This window comes from Bombyx mori, chromosome 7 (assembly GCF_030269925.1).
Source record: "Bombyx mori chromosome 7, ASM3026992v2".
In the NCBI taxonomy this organism is placed as follows: domain Eukaryota; kingdom Metazoa; phylum Arthropoda; class Insecta; order Lepidoptera; family Bombycidae; genus Bombyx; species Bombyx mori.
Window position 1 is genome coordinate 9,741,159 of NC_085113.1, and position 20,346 is coordinate 9,761,504.

The 20,346-nt window shown below is 38.4% G+C and overlaps 2 protein-coding genes across 3 annotated transcripts in view; both read left to right on the forward strand.

The window, feature by feature from the left end:
• On the forward strand, positions 1 to 19,164 carry Ugt3 (UDP-glucosyltransferase protein 3). Of its 2 annotated transcripts, XM_012694782.4 has the most exons (9): positions 1 to 153; positions 3,860 to 4,009; positions 6,548 to 6,635; positions 7,928 to 8,123; positions 11,910 to 12,107; positions 14,682 to 14,901; positions 15,811 to 16,030; positions 17,113 to 17,332; positions 17,927 to 19,164. In XM_012694782.4, exons 1-9 carry the CDS (start codon positions 151 to 153, stop codon positions 18,183 to 18,185), a joined length of 1,554 nt encoding a protein of 517 aa, XP_012550236.1. In that variant the 5' UTR covers positions 1 to 150; the 3' UTR covers positions 18,186 to 19,164.
• UGT10289B (UDP-glucosyltransferase) overlaps positions 18,318 to 20,346 on the forward strand; it is a 10,904-nt gene continuing 8,875 nt past the window's right edge. The window contains exon 1 of the mRNA NM_001195460.1: positions 18,318 to 18,521. Within this exon, the coding sequence (NP_001182389.1) occupies positions 18,375 to 18,521 (147 nt within the window). The 5' untranslated portion in view covers positions 18,318 to 18,374. The remainder of the gene's footprint in view (positions 18,522 to 20,346) is intronic.

Here is a 20,346-nt window from a genome sequence, read left to right on the forward strand (position 1 = left end):
TGTATATTATGATAATACTATAAATATTTCCGCAGTTGCTCTGTCGTGTTCGGTCTAATGTAGTGACGGCGTTTGTAAAATACACTTATTTATGTTGGGACTTGCGAATATAAAATTAGTGGTTTGAGAGAGAGAAAAAAATTTAGAAAAATGGTGAGTGACTTTGTTGATTGAAGACATAAGTGGATGAAGGGGCTAAGTGCGATTTATAAGATTTTTTAGTTTTTACATTGAATGAAAGTGTTATGTGCCTGTATATCAGATTAGACCTTATAACTCCGGGTTTAAAAGATATTTTTAGATATCGCATGTGATGATTCACTGGTGGTAGGACCTCTTGTGAGTCCGCACGGGTAGGTACCACCTCCCTGGCTATTTCTGCCGTGAAGCAGTAATGCGTTTCGGTTTGAAGGGTGGGGCAGCCGTTGTAACTATACTGAGACCTTAGAACTTATATCTCAAGGTGCGTGGCGCATTTACGTTGTAGATGTCTATGGGCTCCAGTAACCACTTAACACCAGGTGGGCTGTGAGCTCGTCCACTCACCTAAGCAATAAAAAAAAAATGAAGGAGTTATTTACGAAGTAAAAGTATAAGTAACAGAAGTTCGTTGCCCGTTTTATCAAAATTAACAAATTCTATCATGTTCCTTTCATCCACTCGTGTCTTCAATTACAACTTATAAATATTTACATATTATATTCCTATTTGCAGATTTTATTTATGTCATTTTTTTTACTGGTGGTCCCCCCGTAGTCGAAATTCGACTATAATTAATTGAAATTATAAGTTTGTACACTATTATGATTGTATTATCAAAGACTATATTGTACTCCCTATAATCACAGATTTCGCCAAGACTACACTTAAGACAAATATTAATAAAGACAAAACAATATTAATCTATTCTGAATTTGACCGCTGACTGTAAGCAATAAGAAAAGTTTGACAATAAACAAATAGTATACATGCGTGTGTGTGTGTCAAATGCATGGTAGTGTGTGTAATATTTTGCTGTGTAATGTTTTTTAATTGATTAAATGTATTTTTATGCATAATTTAAAATATACATATTAGCATTTTGTGTCTCTGTAAGCGTGGGAAATTTCATACTCTTCCGTCCGTGACATTTTCGTAAAGAGGGGTACAAAGTTTTTGCTTCACGTATTAATATACCTAGTCTTGCCATAAATACTGAGACAAAGGAAAAAAAAACTATTGAAAATAACATTTATTACTTTTACAGTGTGTTAGTTTAATATTCTTTCCCTTACTGCTTTGACCACCTTTTTCGTACGAACACTACGTGGACGGCTAGATCTTTTTCTGTCACAAACAGAGGAGGTCTCATTGCGCCTATTAATAGCCCGGTACACAAACATTTTACTAATACCAAGCGTATGGAAAGTTTTAAAAATTGCATTTGGCTCCATACCTACTTTGTGTAATGCAATCACAGCGATTCGGTTCTCTTTATAACCACACTCCATTTTAATATCGCAAAATATTGTACAATGTATTGGCGCCAAAATGAGAAAACTCAATGAGCAATCATATAAAAATGACAGATTCCAAATTCAAATGTAATATTTTGTTTATTTTTAATTGTAACAGTATTTATTGCCAGACTAAGTATAGATGTATAGTTATGGACCTATATACTATTGTAGTATATTATTTATTTATTCAATGAACGATTTTGTGTACATTTTCCAAATATATTAATTAATCAGTGATCAATGTTACTGATCATAAGATATACGTAGCGGCCACTTTAGACTCTTAATTATGTAGCTTATTAGTATTACTCGTAGTATTTTACTTTTTAATTGTGAGAAAAAATACAACTTCGCTATAGAAATAATCGTAGGCTGGACGGTGATAACTACAACTGTGAATTACGTAAATTTCTAAGCGTTGCGTTTTAATTTTTATATCGTACTGTTTTCTCCTTCCATACTCCTCTGTTCGTGGACGAATTCCCAGGCGTTGGACTGATCAGGTGAAAGACCTTACTGAAACCCCACTTAACGAGTGTGTGCGCCGGGCCTCGGTTCGCAAACTGTGGAAAACATCTGTCAAAGCTTTAATGAGCAAGAATTCCACATGACCACGACTGCTCTGCCAAGAGCAACCGATTATGATGACTCCTCTATCATATACTATTTCTTCGCTCACTCCTCTCTTACACATATCGTCTTTCACGCAATCCATCCATTTTTTCTTAGGTCTACTCTTCCTCTAAAGCAGAGGTCGTCACACTTTTCTGGTCAAGGGCTACATAGGACAATGTGTATCACTGCGGGTCACACATATTTGGACTGCTTAGTTGACCACCAGTCAATTGACATATTTCATGTTATTATTAATAATATTGTTATATCTATATATTAATACGTGAAGCAAAAAATTTGTATCCCTTTTGACGAAAATTGCGCGGACGGAGGAGTATGAAATTTTCCACACTTATAGAGAATATAGAGAAGAAGTGCACAATGCTAATTTTTTTTTTAAATAATGCATAAAATATACATTAAATCAATAAATAAAACATTACACACACTGCATACCATGTATTTGACGCACACACGCATGCATACTATTTATTGTCAAACTTTTGTTATTGACGTCTGTTGTCAAATTGAGATTAAATATTGTTTGTCTTTGTTAATATTTTTTATAGTGTAGTCTTGGCGAAATTTGTGATTATAGAAGTATAAAATACAATCATAATAGTGTACAAACTTACAATTCCAATTAATTATAGTCGAATTTCAACTACTGCGGGACCTCTAGTTTATTTTAATATTATAAGATAAATGAATTGAATATTTGACAATCAAAATTTCAACAATCACATGTGTCCATTTTCTTGAGGGAATAAATGAAAGTGATAGATAACTTAGCTTTAACGTATTTTTATTGGGAATTCAAATCAAATCAAATCAAATTTGTTATTCAACATAAATGAAAGTACATACTTGTTGAACGTCAAAAGAACTACCGCCAATTCACAAGAACTAGCCTCCGTCCTGAGAAGAATTGGCAAGAAACTCAGCGGGCATGTTTTTTTTTTTTTTTTTGAAATTGATCCCATTATCTACTAAAATTGTTTGCTCTGCCGCGGGCCCCAGAAATATCGTCCACGGGCCGCAGTTTGACGACCACGGCACCACATTCATAGTTAAAACACTCTTAACAACCTCATTGCCATTTCGTCTCATCACTTTTTTCTTTTTCATCGTGGAAGTTAATCATGAGTACATATAAATTTGTTTAGAATAATCGGTACATAGACACAGCGTTACTGGTTACGAATATACAGACCGTCATACTGGTTAGGCCACGGACGTTCCAAATATTGCGTTATTTCAAAATGGTTTGGGGCGTTACCGTCATGATATGTCTACATGCTATCCATGTTTATGTCTACATGTATACATGGATACAATTATTAGTACCTATACCTTATTTCCATTCGACTCAAAACGATAATGAAGATGAGTTCAAAAGCGTTTAATACACTGTACAATATTTTAATTACGTACGTGTCAATAGCCCGCTGAGGTTCTCGCCGGATCTTCTCAGCAGGTCGCGATTTCGATCTGGTAGTAGATTCATTCGTGAAGCCATTGTTCTTGAGTTGTTAGGTCTCCTTCGGAGGCGCTCGGGCGGCTGTTAGCAAATCCCACACCTCCTGGCTGAGCCTTTGCTCGCCAACCTGTCGTGGTGAAACTGGAAAGGCCTCCGGGCCACCAGTAATCTTTCAATCATAATAAAAAAAGATTTTACTACAGTCTTTTCCATTTTCAATCTTAGGATCAGAAACTGTGTTACGGAAAAACGCACTTTCTTTCAGATGATACGAAGACTCACAATTGCAATAGCTGTTTGCTTCTGTTTGGGTGTCGATGCGTACAAGATACTGACAGTGTTTCCTGTGCCGGGAAGAAGCCATGGAATCCTTGGAGATGCTGTAGTCAGACATCTATTGGAAGCTGGCCACGAGGTAAGGGTTCACAAAAGCTGTGTTCACCAATGTCCAAAGCTCAGTCACGAATATGGCCGTCTGGTGTAGTGGTAAGTGACATGGTCACTACACAAGGGGGTCGCGGGTTCGAATCCCGCCAAGGGAGGATATTTGTATGATAAACATAAAATGTCATTTCCAGGGTTTTTTTTTATTGCTTAGATGGTTGGACGAGCTCACAGCCCACCTGTTGTTAAGTGGTTACTGGAGCCCATAGACATCCACAACGTAAATGCGCCTCCCACCTTGAGATATAAGTTCTAAGGTCTCAAGTATGGTTACAACGGCTGCCCCACCCTTCAAACCGAAACGCATTACTGTTTCACGGCAGAAATAGGCAGGGTGGTGGTACCTACCCGCGCGAACTCACAAGAGGTCCTACCACCATTAATTACGCAAATTATAATTTTGCGGGTTAGATTTTTATTACTCGATGTTATCCCTTCACCATTGAAGTCAATCGTACGTATAAAGTACGTATTTCATTAGAAAAATTGGTACCCGCCTGAGATTCGAACACCGGTGCATCGCTCAACACGAATGCATCGGACGTCTTATCCGTTAGGCCACGACGACTTCATATCTCGTTTAGTAATATTATATTGATAGACTGGGATTACGTAAGGTCTTTTGCTATTGAAAACCATAATCCGATCTATTTGAATAAGTAAAAAGTACAAATTCTAATATAATAATACATTATGGTCCGGCATAATAGGATAGGTATTATTGGAAGTTCATAGGGATGAGGCTATTTCCTGTATCTGACGTGAAACGGTCAAGCAGTTTGGAGGGCATGACAGTTTTTGTACCAATACAATTAACGCTTTGATTCTATGACGCAGTGTTGTCAGCACGGTGCTAACCCATGCATCAGCCCGCTGAGTTTCTCGCCGGATCTTCTCAGCGGGTCGCGATTCCGATCTGGTAGTAGATTCATTCGCGAAGCAGTTGCTCTTGAGTTGTTAGGTCTCCTTCGGAGGCGCTCGGGTAGCTGTTAGCAAAATCCCACCCCTCCTGGCTGAGCCTTTGCTCGCCCACCTGTCCTGGTGAAGCTGGAAAGGCCTACAGGTCACCAGTAATCCTTTAAACATAAAAAAAAGAAAGTTTTTGTACCAATACAATTAACGCTTCGATTCTATAACTCAGTGTTGTCAGCAGTATTCTCGCTATGTTTTCAATGGGCTCTCATTCCCGATCCTGCGGACAGAATGAAAAGCAGTCGACGTCGCCCCAAACACGTCATTTTGGATCCTCCCGATCCACTAACGGTACTTTTAGGTACCGGTCATCGTTCTCGTCGAACCCGTCGCTTGCGACGAAAGGCCCGACGAGTAAATTAACCCTCAGACACAGACCACTGAGTTTCTCGCCGGCTCTTCTCAGTGGGTCGCGTTTCCGATCCGGTGGTAGATTCTGTGAAGCACGGCTCTTGCTAGGGTTCGTGTTAGTAACGTCATCAGGTTTGAGCCCCGTGGGCTCACGTATACTAGTTAAGGCGACGCTGATATAGCCGCTCAAGGCTATCAGATTAGCTAGGAAAAAAAAAAAACTGCTATTTTTTTAGTATCGGGTGGACTGTGTGCCAATTTTCTTACGCTATAATTAAACTTGTACATAACAATCGAAACAAAACGTTTAAGTATTTCCAGTCGTTGCCAATTATGCTGGTGACGTGTAATATATGGCAGAAAGCCAATTTGACGAATTGCAAGAATCTATCTACAAAAATGATTGTTTGTAGTTTTGGTTAGTCGTATTTTTTGTGTACGATTCTTTTAGCGTTCTTTTATTAGCTTAATATGTATGTATGTTTGTTGGCAAATAATGGAATCTTTTAGCGTAATTCTCACTGAATTCATCATGACCAATCAACTTGAAAATTTCCACATACATCAAGGATCGATGACAGTTTTAACTGAAAAAAAATGTTAGTTCATTCAGCTACTGAAGCGTGGTTTGTAAGTTTAGTTTAAGCTTGCATAGTAGTTTTAGGCATTACGGGGAAAGATTATCTTCTTGGTATGGTACAAGCGCGTTTCGACGAATATACCAGTGTAATAGTTAGCGCCCCTGATTGCAGGGTTCGATTCGGTCAACATACATATTTACGTATATATTTAAATAGATATAAGTAAGTATATCTATCCTTCAGACACAGCCTACTGAGTTTCTCGCCAGATCTTCTCAGTGGGTCGCGTTTCTGATCCGGTGGTAGATTCTGCAAAGCACTGCTTTTGCTAGGGCTAGTGCTAGAAATCTCACTAGGTTAGAGTCCCGTGAGCTCACCTACTCATTCGGCAAATCTAGCATGACCCCTCGAGGTCTCTGATTTCCATAGGGAATTTTGGGAATTTGGGGAAGCTTGGAGCCAAATGATCGCGTTATGTCCCCTATCATTGATCAGTGTTAGTATAGCACGACCGGCTACTGGGTCTGGGTAATACTAGATGTTGTGTGTGTTTACAGTTTTATCCACTTATTATGTGGAAATTACTAATAAAAATCGTTCTTAAGGTGACACACATAACGCCGTTTCCGAAGAAGGAGCCGCCGCCGAATTTGGTTCAAATAGACGTTGCGGCAAACAAGGCGGCGTTTAATGGTAAGTTTCAAACCTAACTTAAAAGAACCTAATTATTGATGTAGAACCTAGAACTATTTTGATACCGATGATAAAGGTCGACTACATCGATGAATGGCAGGATAGCTGATGTCGTTGATGTTCCTTGTGGACTTCAGAATTGCCAGCGGCATAGCCAAGGAGGACTTTTCGAACCTTTCGCAGAAGGTCATGTTAACACTTGCACTACATGGTAAAATAGATCATGCGGAGTGTACCGTTGAAGAACGCAGAGGGTCCAAATAGTGTTCACTCTGTTCTGGTGGCCTGTGGTGTGACTGAAAAGGGAGATGACGTCACAAACAATTCACCAGACTCCTACACTTGACTTTTGCTCTATCTATTTGGCATTATATCACATTCGTTATAATCAGTAATGCGTCTTTGTTGTTCGTGTTTTGTGCATTCGAGGTCGATTTATCAGATAAAAAATGAAAACTGCATATGCTATTTATGTGTATTGTTGTCATCTCAGAAAAGGCTTCTTGCACCTGGTCCACGAATAATAAGGAGGGTGCGAGTGATATAGGAAACATTAGTTTCATAGATGATATAGATTTTTGTTTTGGCATTAACGGGTGTCTGACTTCATGGTTCACTTGGTTTTAATTGGTTACCGAAACCCATAGACATCATTGACGTAAATACCGCCAGTACTCTTGAAATATGAGTTCTAGTCTCAGTTTTATAGTACAACGGCTGCTCTAGCCTCCAAACAGGAATATAATTCTGCCTCGCGGAAGAAATAGGAAGGGCGGTGATAACTACCCGTGCATATTTGGAAGACTTAAATTTAAACTGGTAGCTGTTGACTTTGCAATGATGTTCGGTTTTGAGATAGCTTTTAAGACCAGCCGAGCCAGACCTATCTGTCTAGATTTTTTTACACATGAACTGGTTATCAATCTCTGGGCCGAAGCTAACATACCAAAAATATTATACCAATAATATATAGCAAATATGATTATTACTATAAGATTATCTGAGTGAATTTCTCGAAATACTCGTATTTTTGAAAGTTTTGACAAAAATCAAATACTTAATGATGGAAACAATTGCTTATGAGTGTGGATGAGCTTATGGTCTAACTAGTGTTAAGTGACCACTGTCCTTGGTATTCTTGATGTCCATGGGTATCATTGACCATTTAGCTTCAAATAGGTCTCGTTTGGCTAAGGGAGTAATGAAAAAAATACTTAATTTATTTATTTATTCATGAGTTATTTCTACCATTTCAATCACGTAATGATAGTTCTTTTTTATTTCGTGCACAGAGGACTACATAGATATAAAGGCCTTGATGACAAAGGAATTTAACCTTAAAGACAAGAATGTACTATTTTCATTGATGAACAACATAAGCAGCTCCACTATTCTGAACGAGAATGTTCAGAGGCTACTGAGGGATCAGAGTCGTGAGCAGTTCGACGTGATCATAGCCGAATGGATGTTCAGTGATCTATACGCTTCGTGAGTTCCTTGAGTTCCTTGAATCCAGATATGTTTAACTATTGTTGTAACTGTACTCGAGACCTTAGAACTTTAATCTCAAGGAGTTGCAAGTAATGCTGTATGGGGACTGTTCTTTGAATGCCTAACTGTCGTTAAATAATAAATGTTCACCGATTGACTTCCACGTTGAAGGAATAACATCGTGTAATAAAAATGAAACCCGCCAAATTATAATTTGCGTAATTACTGGTGGTAGGACCTCTTGTGAGTCCGCGCAGGTAGGTACCATCACCCTGCCTATTTCTGCCTCGAAGCAGTAATGCGTTTCGGTTCGAAGGGCGGGGCAGCCGTTGTAACTATGTATACTTATTTATTTATTTATTTTATACTTATTGTACACAAAAAGAAAATACAATAAAAACAGATTTAAAGAATGTCTAAATACTATGTACAAAGGCGAGCTTAACTCATTCATGAGTTTTCTTCCAGCAAACCATTATCAGAGAGAAATACGATGTATAAGAGGGGAATAGTGTACAATATAAGAGCTATTAAAGCATGATTTTTAAACTAAGAATAAAAAAAAAAATCTAATATTAAATGAAAAATACATATAAATAAAAATACATAAAACAATAACTTAAATAAGATTAAAGTGACAGGAAATGTTTCTTCATTTGACTCTTAAAAACTTCTAGAGAGGAACTAGCACGAATAGGTTGAGGGAGAGAATTCCATAATCGCACTGCTTGTATTGTGAAAGAGCCACTATAGCGACTAGAGCTGTGTATGGGAGTTTTTAAAAGAAGAGAAGTGGCTTGTCGAATAACTTTGCCGTCAGGAATCAGATATTCAAAGCGTTCATGGAGATAGATAGGGGCATCAGGATTGTGAAGAATAGAATAGAGAAAAGAGAGAATGTGGCAATCTCGATGTCGCCTAATCGGCAGCCACCCCAGCTCAGCCCGGAAATCAGAGACATGGTCATACTTCCGGAGACCAAAAATGAAGCGGATGCACAAATTCTGCAGACGTTCGAGTTTATCTAAAAGCAATTCAGAAGCATCTAGAAAACAGATATCAGCATAATCGAGAAGAGGAATTAAAAGCGTTTGGGCAAGATAAATTTTAGTGCGAAGAGGCAAGAATTTTTGAAGGCGTTTCAGAGACTGAAAGGAGTAAACTGTTTTTCTGCTTACTTCGGAAACGTGATTAATCCACGAGAGGTGACTGTCGATGTATAAACCTAGATTTTTGACACATTTCGAATACGCTATCGGAACGTTGTCGAGGATCGGCGCTAACGAGCTGTAATCGAGAAGGCCGCACATATACCTACCACCAACAATGAGAGCTTGCGATTTCGAAGGATTCACCAAAAGACCAAAGGACTTGGCCCAGTTGTAAATTGCAGAGAGATCCACGTTGATTGCCGAAATGGCAGCCCCAACGTCAGCAACCCTCGTATGACGATATAGCTGCAAGTCGTCTGCATAGAGATGAAAGTGTGAAGATAAAGATTGAGAAATTGTGTTTATAAACACAGAGAAGAGGAGAGGAGAAAGTACGCCACCCTGTGGAACACCCGCAGTGAGGTCACACCACTCAGAGAAAGACTCTTCATAGCGAACCGACTGCGAGCGTCCACGGAGGTAAGAATTAAACCACTGAATTACCGAAGACGAGACATTAAGAGAGGATAGGATACCGAGAAGAATGTCAAAATCAACTGAATTAAAAGCATTGCTAAAGTCCAGTAAAACCAAAATAGTAATTGATTTCCGCTCCATGGCCAAGTGAATATCATCGGTGATTTTCACCAACGCGGTGACAGTGCTGTGACCTGGACGGAATCCAGATTGATACGGACTCAGTAGGTTATTCGAAGAGAGGTAAAAAGACAGTTGTTTCTGAACAATGCTCTCGAGGACTTTGGAAAAGATCGGAAGAATAGAGATGGGACGGTAATGGGACAAAGAAGCAGGTTTTGCAATTTTAGGCAAGAGTAGGACATGAGCCTTTTTCCAAAGTGACGGAAAGGAACTGGACTCAAGAGAAAAATTTATTATCTTACAAAGGACAGGAGCAATTTCCTCCATGATAAGTGTGAACATTTGAAGCTGCAGATTATCACATCCTACTGCCTTGGTGGAAATGGATTGAAAGGATTTTTTAATATCCCGCTTAGCAATTGGTGTAAAGGAAAAAGAAGTATTTAATGGCTTAGAAAGATTTGAGAGATGGTTAAGAGTAGAAGATTTGATGGTGGCATCGAGCGTGACTGGAGACTTGGCAAAATGCGCATTGAGTGCGTCAATATTCGCCATTACGGTATTCTCCTCAACAGCCTTACCGATACCAAGAGACTTGAGAAATCGCCATACTTGTGTAGTATCGAGATTAGTTACGGAATTGTGAATGTGGCGTCTTTTTGCATCCCTACACAGGCGACTGCAACGGTTGTGAAGTTTTTTGTAGACTGCCCAGTTTTCCTCAGACGAGTTCTTCCTATACCACCTCATTTTTGCTTTATTGCGCCTACTCATAAACAACTTAATTTCATCAGAGAGCCACTTGAGACCTTAGAACAGATATCTCAAGGTGGGTGACGCATTTACGTTGTAGATGTCTATGGGCTCCAGTAATCACTTAACATCAGGTAGGCTGTGAGCTCGTCTACCCAACAAAGCAATAAAATAAAAAAAATAGCACCTGAGTGTACTAGGCGCGGAGATCCATAGAAACCGGCCACTGAATTTCTCGCCGGATCTTCTCGGTTGGTCGCAATTCCGATCCGGTGGTAGATTCTGCGAAGCACTGCTCATGCTAGAGCTGTGTTATCAAATTATCTCTAGTTGAGGCTGTGAGTTCACCTACCCGTCCGACAGTAGCTGGAATGGCCCCTTAGACTACTAGCGAGTTTTAGGTAGGAAAAAAAAAAAAAACCAGAATTGTGTAGCAAAGGGCAATTTTTTTTTTTGCTTAGATGCTTGGACAAGCTCACGACCCACCTGGTGTTGAGCGGTTATCGGAGCCCATAGACATCTACAACGTAAATACCGCCACCAACCTTGAGACATGAGTTCTGAGGTCTCACTAGTAACAGTACAACTGAAGGTGACATAGACTTGGGGTGAATTCATATTAACATATTTACCCAGCTGTCGACCTATAGAATACGGAATGACAATTAAAGGTTCACGATTTATGACGTCACTGTGACGTATGGACGAGAGATACAGCAAGATCTTTTTTGTTGCGCTTGACAAAATCCTTTGCCTGTCTGATCTTAGGTGGCTACTGGAGTCAGTTGTTATCGCAACGTTATCGCAACCTTCACTTATCTTGATAGGTCGGAGTGTCAATGGAATATCGAGCTAATCGATAAATAAATCATTTTATTTTGAAAATTAAGATATATTTATCTATATATATATAAATGAATTGCTGTTCGTTAGTCTCGCTAAAACTCAAGAACGGCTGGACCGATTTGACTAATTTTGGTCTTGAATTATTTGTGGAAGTCCAGAGAAGGTTTAATAGGTAAATAAATATGAAAACGCTCGGATATTAAATAAAAATAACAATTTTGTTTTTCCTTTGATGTGTCCCCCGTCGGACGGATTCCTTTTGTTTGTTTTAAGTTTATTTTATACAAAAGTTTAGGTCTTTTATATTTTAGGCAGTAGATTGAGGCAGTACGAAATCTGCCGGGTCAGCTAGCTTAAGATATATTGGTATTTATGTTGGCTATAGAATACCAAATGTAATCCAAGTAGTTTTTTTGGTCTAATATTTTTTTAGATTCCACGCAGTTCTGGATTGCCCTTTGATTTGGTTCTCAACGATCGAACCTCATTGGATGGTTCTCAGATTGATCGATGAATATCCAAACCCAGCGTACACCTCACACTTTCAGGACAGCTTCGAAGTACCATTTACGTTCGTGGAAAGGATGTCTGTACTATCATCACAACTTACGTGGAGCTTAAGTTTAAATACGTGAGTAATATAAATAGTTATATAAATACGTGAAGGAAAAACTTTGTATCCCTTTTTACGAAAATTGCGCGGACGGAGGAGTATGAAATTTCCCACACTTATAGAGAATATAGAGAAGAAGTGCAGAATGTTAATATTTTTTAAAATTATGCCTAAAGAATACATTAAATCAATAAACAAAACATTACACACACTACCATGTATTTGACGCACACACGCATGCATATTTATTGCTTATTATTTAGGCATTATTTTTCAAACTTTTGTTCTTGACGTCTGTGGTCAAATTGAGAATAAATTAAATATTGTTTGTCTTTATTCATATTTTTATATAATGTAGTCTTGGCGAAATTTGTGATAATAGAAGTATAATAAATAGTCTTTGAAAATAAAATCATAATAGTGTACAAACTTATAATATATAATTGGATTTCATTGACTATGGAAGTCGTTTCGTTAATGCTATTTTCTAGTAGTATTTTTCCCATAATATTATGTTTATTGGTTTCGACATATCCTCCACTTGCCTACTCCCCACCACTTTTTTTAATCACTTAGGTGGGCGGACGAGCTCACGGTCCACCTGGTGTTAAGTGGAGACCGGAGCACATAGTCATCGACAACTTAAATGCCGCCACCCATTTTGAGATATGAATTCTTAGGTCTCCGTATAGTTACAACGGCTACCCCACCCTTCAAACCGAAACGCATTATTGTTTCTCGGCAGAAATAGGCAGGGTGGTGGTACCTACCCGTGCGGACTCGCAATAGGTCTTACCACCAGTAATAACGCTCTAAATTTTCTTCTTGTGGGTGTCAAAAATGTAATGCTATTCTCTAGGATTCACATCTGAACATATTTGCCATTGCTAACCCTAATGTTGGTACGCAAATGCATTAGTAATTTTTGACATAAATAATCAATTATCGGGTTGTTTAGTTATTTTACAAACACGAAGTACCGTTAATCTCAAAAGCATAATAAATTAAGGTGTATCATCATCAAGTTTATTGACATTGAATTACTCATCCAATTGCAATATGATAGATAAAAAGTGTAAAAGTATGGCAATTGATTGTGAATGTTATTGATCGATTGATGCAAGATCAAATAACGGTAAATTAAATGACGCATAATGTATGTATACGAGAAGCCGTCCACAAAGGGGAATGCCCATTCTCCATAGTGTGCTGGGCCCAAGATGGACATCAAATATTACTATAAAAAGGGACTGTTTTAAATTCTTATGTATTGGATATCTAAAAAATATTTTGAAATTGACGCCACTATTATAAAAATATAATAAAAATAAAAAATCGTTTTGAGGTTAATTTTCTATATAAATAAGTGTCGGATTGTGAGATACTTCAACAACTTTTCTTTTCTTAATGTTTAATTTATTAATTATGATAAGAGAGATGTTCCTAATGTATTTTTCCATGTATTTAATGTATCCAATTTTTGTAATGTATTGTCTAATTGTAGTTATTAGGGTATAAAAAACCACACATGCTTCTATAAATATCTATGTTTTCTTCATCTTCATACGCAATTAGTAAATCATCTAAAAATAGCACAGGATACACGGTTTTGAATCTCGGTCAGGTAAAAACCATAATTCACACAATGTTTTTCAGTCGTAGTATGAAACGTTATTGATCGGTATCCATAATCGAATGTAGCTGTGATCCTTAAGGGAGGATAAAATCCATAAAACAAAGCCAGTAAAATAAATCGAAGAAAAATCAAAACACATTCATTTTGAACGTAAGCATAAGCAGCAAGCGAAGTGTCAGTCAGTCAGATTAAATTCAGTGTTGTCAGTGTAACGAAAAATAATGACATTAAATTCATATAACGATTATTTTTTTAAATAACCGATAATATAATTGATTTATTTTTCTTAATCTTTTTTTTACGAGTACACATTAATTTTTATGTTTTTGATTTAGTTGTACATATTTAAATAACAATACTAGTAAAGTTTTTTGTATTGCTTCGATGGGTGGGAGCTCACAGCCAACCTGGTGTTAAGTGGATACTGAAGCCCACAGACATCTACAACGTGAATGCGCCACCCACCTTGAGATGTAAGTTACAAGTCTCAAGTATAGTTACAAGTTAAAGTCCAATGATTGACTTCCGCGGTGAAGGAATAACATCGTATAATAAAAACCAAACCCGCAAAATTATAATTTGCGTAATTACTGGTGGTAGGAATTCTTGTGAGTCCGCGCGGGTAGGTACCACTACCCGGCCTATTTCTGCCGTGAAGTAGTAATGTGTTTCGGTTTGAAGGGTAAGGCAGCCGTTCTAACTGTACTTGTTGAGACCTTAGAACTTATATCTCAAGATGGGTAGCGCATTTACGTTGTAGATGTCTGTGGGCTCCAGTAACCACTTAGCAACAGGTGGGCTGTGAGCTCATCCACCTATCTAAGCAATAAAAAAAAATCGTGTCACGTACGAGACTAAACTATATGACTATTACAACTAAAGTATACCTATTGTAGACGTTAAATAATAGTTTTAATTAAACAAATTATTCTCAAATTATACAATTTGCTTCTTAGGTGGGTATACGATCTTGAAAAGTATATATACGACAACAATATTGCTCCTATAATAAAAAAGAACGGTAAACCAGTACCTAACTATGACGAAGTGAGATACAATGGATCTTTACTGCTCGGTAATTCTCATGTCTCGTTGGGAGATGCGATTAAGGTACCGATTAATTACAAAGCCATTGGTGGTTATCATATTGATGGAAAAGTAAAAGAATTGCCACCGGTGAGTATTCTCTGAAAATAATCTGTTTAAGTTTTACTTACAGATGATTACTGACCGACTTTGAAGTTAACCCATACAGATAAATTGGTCTTTTACGAGAGGTCTTTTTTGCCACGTACCATCCGACTATGGAATGAGCTCCCCTCCACGGTGTTTTCCGAGCGTTATAACATGTCCTTCTTCAAACGATGCTTGTGGAGAGTATTCAGCGGTAGGCAGCGGCTTAGCTCTGCCCTGGCATTGCTGAAATCCATGGGCGACGGTAACCACTCACCATCAGGGGGGCCGTATGCTCGTTTGCCTACGAGGGCAATAAAAAAAATCAACCCTCTTAATGAATTATACTAGGAGGAGCTGATTTTCGAAATTTTCGAAATGCGAGCTGATGCTATAACTACACTATTGACCTCGCACTAAAACCAGCCTGGATTTCAACGCGGAGTGCCGAATTGCTATGAGGATAAATCATCATGAATTGTATTCGTGATAGTTGAACTTTGCCAATGCTATGGAGTTTAGGCGAAATCGTCACCCATTTTATTAGAAGCATCGATAACGTTTGGTTAAAAGCTGCTCAATTTGCCTGAGTTCTTGCAATCGCAGTTAAGGATATACGCTACCCATGCAGTGTTAAGTGGCTACCGGAGCTCATAGGTATCAACAGCGTACATGCCGCAGATCCCTCAGACATGAGTTCTAAGTCTCATTTTTACAGCAAAACAGCTGCCTCACCCTTCAAAGTAGTTAGAAAAAATGAAAAAGGAAACATCTGTTTTTCGGTGAAGTGGGTGCCTTGTTAATGCCAAATGAGTAAACGAACTCAAAATTCACATAAATTAAACCTACGAAACACCTAGACAGAGTAGGTATTAGAGCGAAAGTTTAAATAATTCGATCAAAATTGTACAGGATCTACAAAAAATAATGAACGAATCAAAACACGGCGTCATTTACTTCAGTATGGGCTCGAATTTGAAGAGCAAAGATCTACCGAAGGAGATTAAAGAGGGACTACTGAAAATGTTTAGCCAATTAAAACAGACGGTTTTATGGAAGTTTGAGGAAAACTTATCACCTTTACCGGAAAACGTTCATTTATTGAAATGGGCACCTCAACAGAGTATCCTGGGTAAGTTCTAAAATGTTTTCGTTGTGTCTTTAAGTGATTGCGGTGCGAAAGTATTCCAAACTTTTAGTAATCGCGATGAATACGGATAGAATTGACAGAAAAAAATTCGAAACAAAGCGAACAACACAGTCAAATATAATAGTTTTTTTCCCTACCTTTGCTGATAGCTTTGAGAGGCTATTTCAGCTTCTCCATGACGTGTAGGTGAGCTCACGGGGCACAAACCGGAGTGTTGCTAATACTGGCCCTAGCAAGAGCAGTGCTTCGCAGAATCTACCACCGGATTGGAAACGCGACCCAATGAGAAGATCCGACGAGAAACTAAGTAGGGGTTTCATAAAATACTGCCTAGGTTATAAATCGTAGGGTTGTAACTATGTATTGAACTGTAATTTTTTTGTTTCGTATGTACTGAAAATCGTCCGTGTTTCCCCTTAACAGATTCAAGGCATTGGGAATAGCAACAGACAAAGTAAATCTAATGGTAGCGTGATTCAAAATACATGATTGGTTTAAATTCTTTAATGTTTGTATAATAGTTAAATAGGAGTATAGTTATGTTGATGACAGGAAATGACTAGGAGTATTTGAAGATGATTATAAGTTATTAGTTAGAAAATTGCCAACTACAGCTAATCAAAGAGAACCTACACTGCTATTTAAGTAATTATTTCATTTTGCTGCTAAGAGACAGAGCGAAGAGTTTATTTTTGTACGCGAGATGTAGACAAGAATAATTTTAGATTTATCGGTGCTCATACAAGGCAAAGTTTTTTTTGAAGTTACCATTACCACAGACTGGTGGTAGGAACTCTTGTGAGTCCGCGCGTGTAGGTACAACCACCATGCCTATTTCTGCGGTGAAGTAGTAATGCGTTTCGGTTTGAAGGGTGGGGCAGCCGTTGTAAGTATACTGAGACCTTAGAACTATATCTCAAGGTGGGTGGCGTTTTTACGTGGTTTTTACGTTGTAGACGTGTATGGGCTCCAGTAACCACATAACACTAGGTGGCCTGTGAGCTCGTCCACCCATCTAAGCAATAAAAAGAACAGACTTAATATTTTACACTCCTCGTTTTCAGCACACCCGAACTGCATTCTTTTCATAACTCACGGAGGTCTTCTATCGACAACAGAGGCTGTACATTTTGGTAAGCCCATCATCGGCATACCGGTCTTTGCCGATCAGTTTGGTAACGTCAACAGAGCAGTCCAGAAAGGTATTGCGAGGAGAGTGGATTTATCGTTCACGATGGTCCGTGATCTGGAGGAAGCTGTTGCGGAAATGATCAATAATTCTAGGTTAGTCGGATATTTTGGCTGTTAGGAGTCGGTCTAGAATAGTGGACTAAGTTCTTTGAGTATTATATAAGTTTTTTTTTATTGCCCTTGTAGGCAGACGAGCATACGGCCTACCTGAAGGTGAGTGGTTACCGTCGCCCATGGACTTCAGCAATGCCAGAGGCAGAGTCAGGTCGCTGCCTACTAAACTGTCTGGTTGTAGGTATCGATCGTAGACCGTTGATCGATGGTTGTAGGGCGTATTGTGAACACGAATGAGTAGGTACCACCATCCTGTCGATTTTTGTCACGGAGCAGTCATGCGTTGCAATTTCAAGGATGGGCACTAAGATCAGGTCATTAAACGTTGCAATTGGATGTTTGACATCAAGTCTCAAGATGGAGGGTGGTATTGTGATTCCAATGGCCTCCGTGAAGTTACTTGTAAACATAATAAAAAAAAAAACTGGCAATATCGTGAATTGGAGGCAAGATTTTTTCACAGTAAATTTAATTAAAAAAATAAATAAAGGATATCTTTGTTCAGAAGAGACCAGTCTTGCAGGATGGGGGTGATGTATTTTAATTTTGGCTTACTCGATATTTCTTTTATAGGTACATAGAAAAAATAAAGGAGTTATCTTTGATATATCACGATCGTCCGGTGTCTCCGGGTGCTGAGCTGGTCCACTGGGTGGAGCACGTCGTCAAGACTAAAGGAGCTCTCCATCTGCGATCACCAGCACTGCACGTGCCTTTCTACCAGAAGCTGTACTTAGATCTGCTCGCTATTGTTCTGGTCACGTCAATCGTTTTGAGATTTATCTTTAAGAATATTCACTGTAACGTACAATTTAAAGATAAAATTCAGTGATAGTGATATTATTGTATAGGTTTTGTATTTTTGTTGGTAGATGTCGCAAAACCTTGCAGATATATTGTTTTATTTGTTCGTATTTATTTATTCAGGTGTTAGAGGTTAGCTGCACTTTCAAAAATAAATTTTATTACATCATATTTTAATTAAAGTGATACACGTACGGACGCAGACAGTAAATTTACAATGAATATTAAATTATTAATAAGTTTATTCTCGTTTGTATTAACATGTGATTGTTATAAAATTTTGATTGTATTTACGACTCCTATGAAAAGTCATAATATACTTGGAGAGGCTGCAGCGGAGTTATTGTTGAATGCTGGCCACGAGGTGAGTTTTATAATATACTAGCGACCCGCCCTCGCTTCGCTTCGGAAACATTAAAACAAACATGAAACCAAAAAAAAAAAAATTAAAAAAAAAAGTAGCCTATGTTCATCAGGGACAATGTCGGCTTCTAATGGAAAAATAATTTTTCAAATCGGTCCAGTAGTTTCGGAGCCTATTCGAAAAAAACAAACAAACAAATCTTTCCTCTTCATAATATTAGTATAGATATAGAAGAGATTATTTTTTTAGGCTGTTACGAAATAATAAATGACAATAAAAAAAAAAAAAAACTGTTTTATTAAATGTCGCTATTGCGGGCGACGAAAGTTTTGCGCCATACTAACCAGAGATATAAAGTGAAAATTTTTCCCAAATTTTGTAACTTCTTGGCAATACAAAATGCCTTTGAAGAGTTTGTTGGCTCCTGGCTCCTGTACACCTGACTTCTTCAAGGAGGGCGTTAAAAAAATAAGCACTGTCAGAGAAGCATTGATATCATTGGTTCATATTTTGATTATAAAAAAAAAAGTTTAACTTTTTGTATACTACACGGCAACTTCATAGGTAAAAAAACTATTATATAGGTAGTTACGGTAATTAAGGTAAAACTAATTAAGGTAGAAAAATAAATGTTTTTTCTTTATTCTATTTGTTTCTTTTTCTTTTTTTTTTTGAGAGCTATATTGCGGTTGGGAAGCAATTTTTAGCAACGAATATAGTGCCGCACGCATGATAATGTCGATATAATTATGGCGATGTTTCTATACTTTTGATAGAGACGAACTCTGTAAAAAAAGACAGACATGGTAGACATGACATGTCAATGCCGCCACCCTCCTTGAGACACGAGGTCTGGATGTCAATTGGCTGTCACTCTCTACTTTTAAACATCCCTTCAAACTGGAATGCAGTACTAGTTCGCGCCAGTAATACTAATGTGCCATTTTTGGCGTTGATATTGTTATGAGTCACTGCAGCTGCTAAATTTCAGTTGAACCACATCACCATCATCATCAACATCAGCCTATAGGGGAACACGAGGAGTGAAGTTGTGTGATTTATTGTGATAATGAAGTCGTCGTGGCCTAAGAGATAAGACGTCCGGTACATTCGTGTTAAGCGATGCACCTGTGTTCGAATCCCAGGCGGGTACCAATTTTTCTAATGAATTACGTACTCAACAAATTTTCACGATTGACTTCGACGGTGAAGGAACAACATCGTGTAATAAAAATCAAACCCGCAAAAACTATAATTTGCGTAATTACTGGTGGTAGGACCTCTTGTGAGTCCGCGCGGGTAGGCACCACCGCTATGCTTATTTCTGTCCTGAAGCAGTAATGCGTTTCGGTTTGAAGGGTAGGGCAGCCGTTGTAACTATACTGAGATCTTAGAACTTATATCTCAAGGTGCGTGGCGCATTTACGTTGTGGATGTCTATGGGCTCCAGTAACCCCACCTAAGCAATAAAAGAAAAAAATTGTTGATGTATTCGTTAGCTTGCGCCACTTTGAGACGGCGGCACGACATGAGAACCCTCTTGTCGTGGCTGCTGGGAATTACATACCCGATCCTGTAGACCGAATGGTAAATAGTCGACGTCGCACAAAACACGTCATTACGGATCCTCCGATCCATTAACGGTGCTTTTAGGTACCGCAAGCACCGGTTACCGTCCTCGTCGAACCCGTCGCTTGCGACGAAGGGCGCGACGAGTGAATTAACCCATAGACACAGCCCACTGAGTTTCTCGCCGGATCTTCTCAGTGGGTCGCATTTCCGATCCGGTGGTAGATTCTGCGAAGCACTGCTCTTGCTAGGGCCA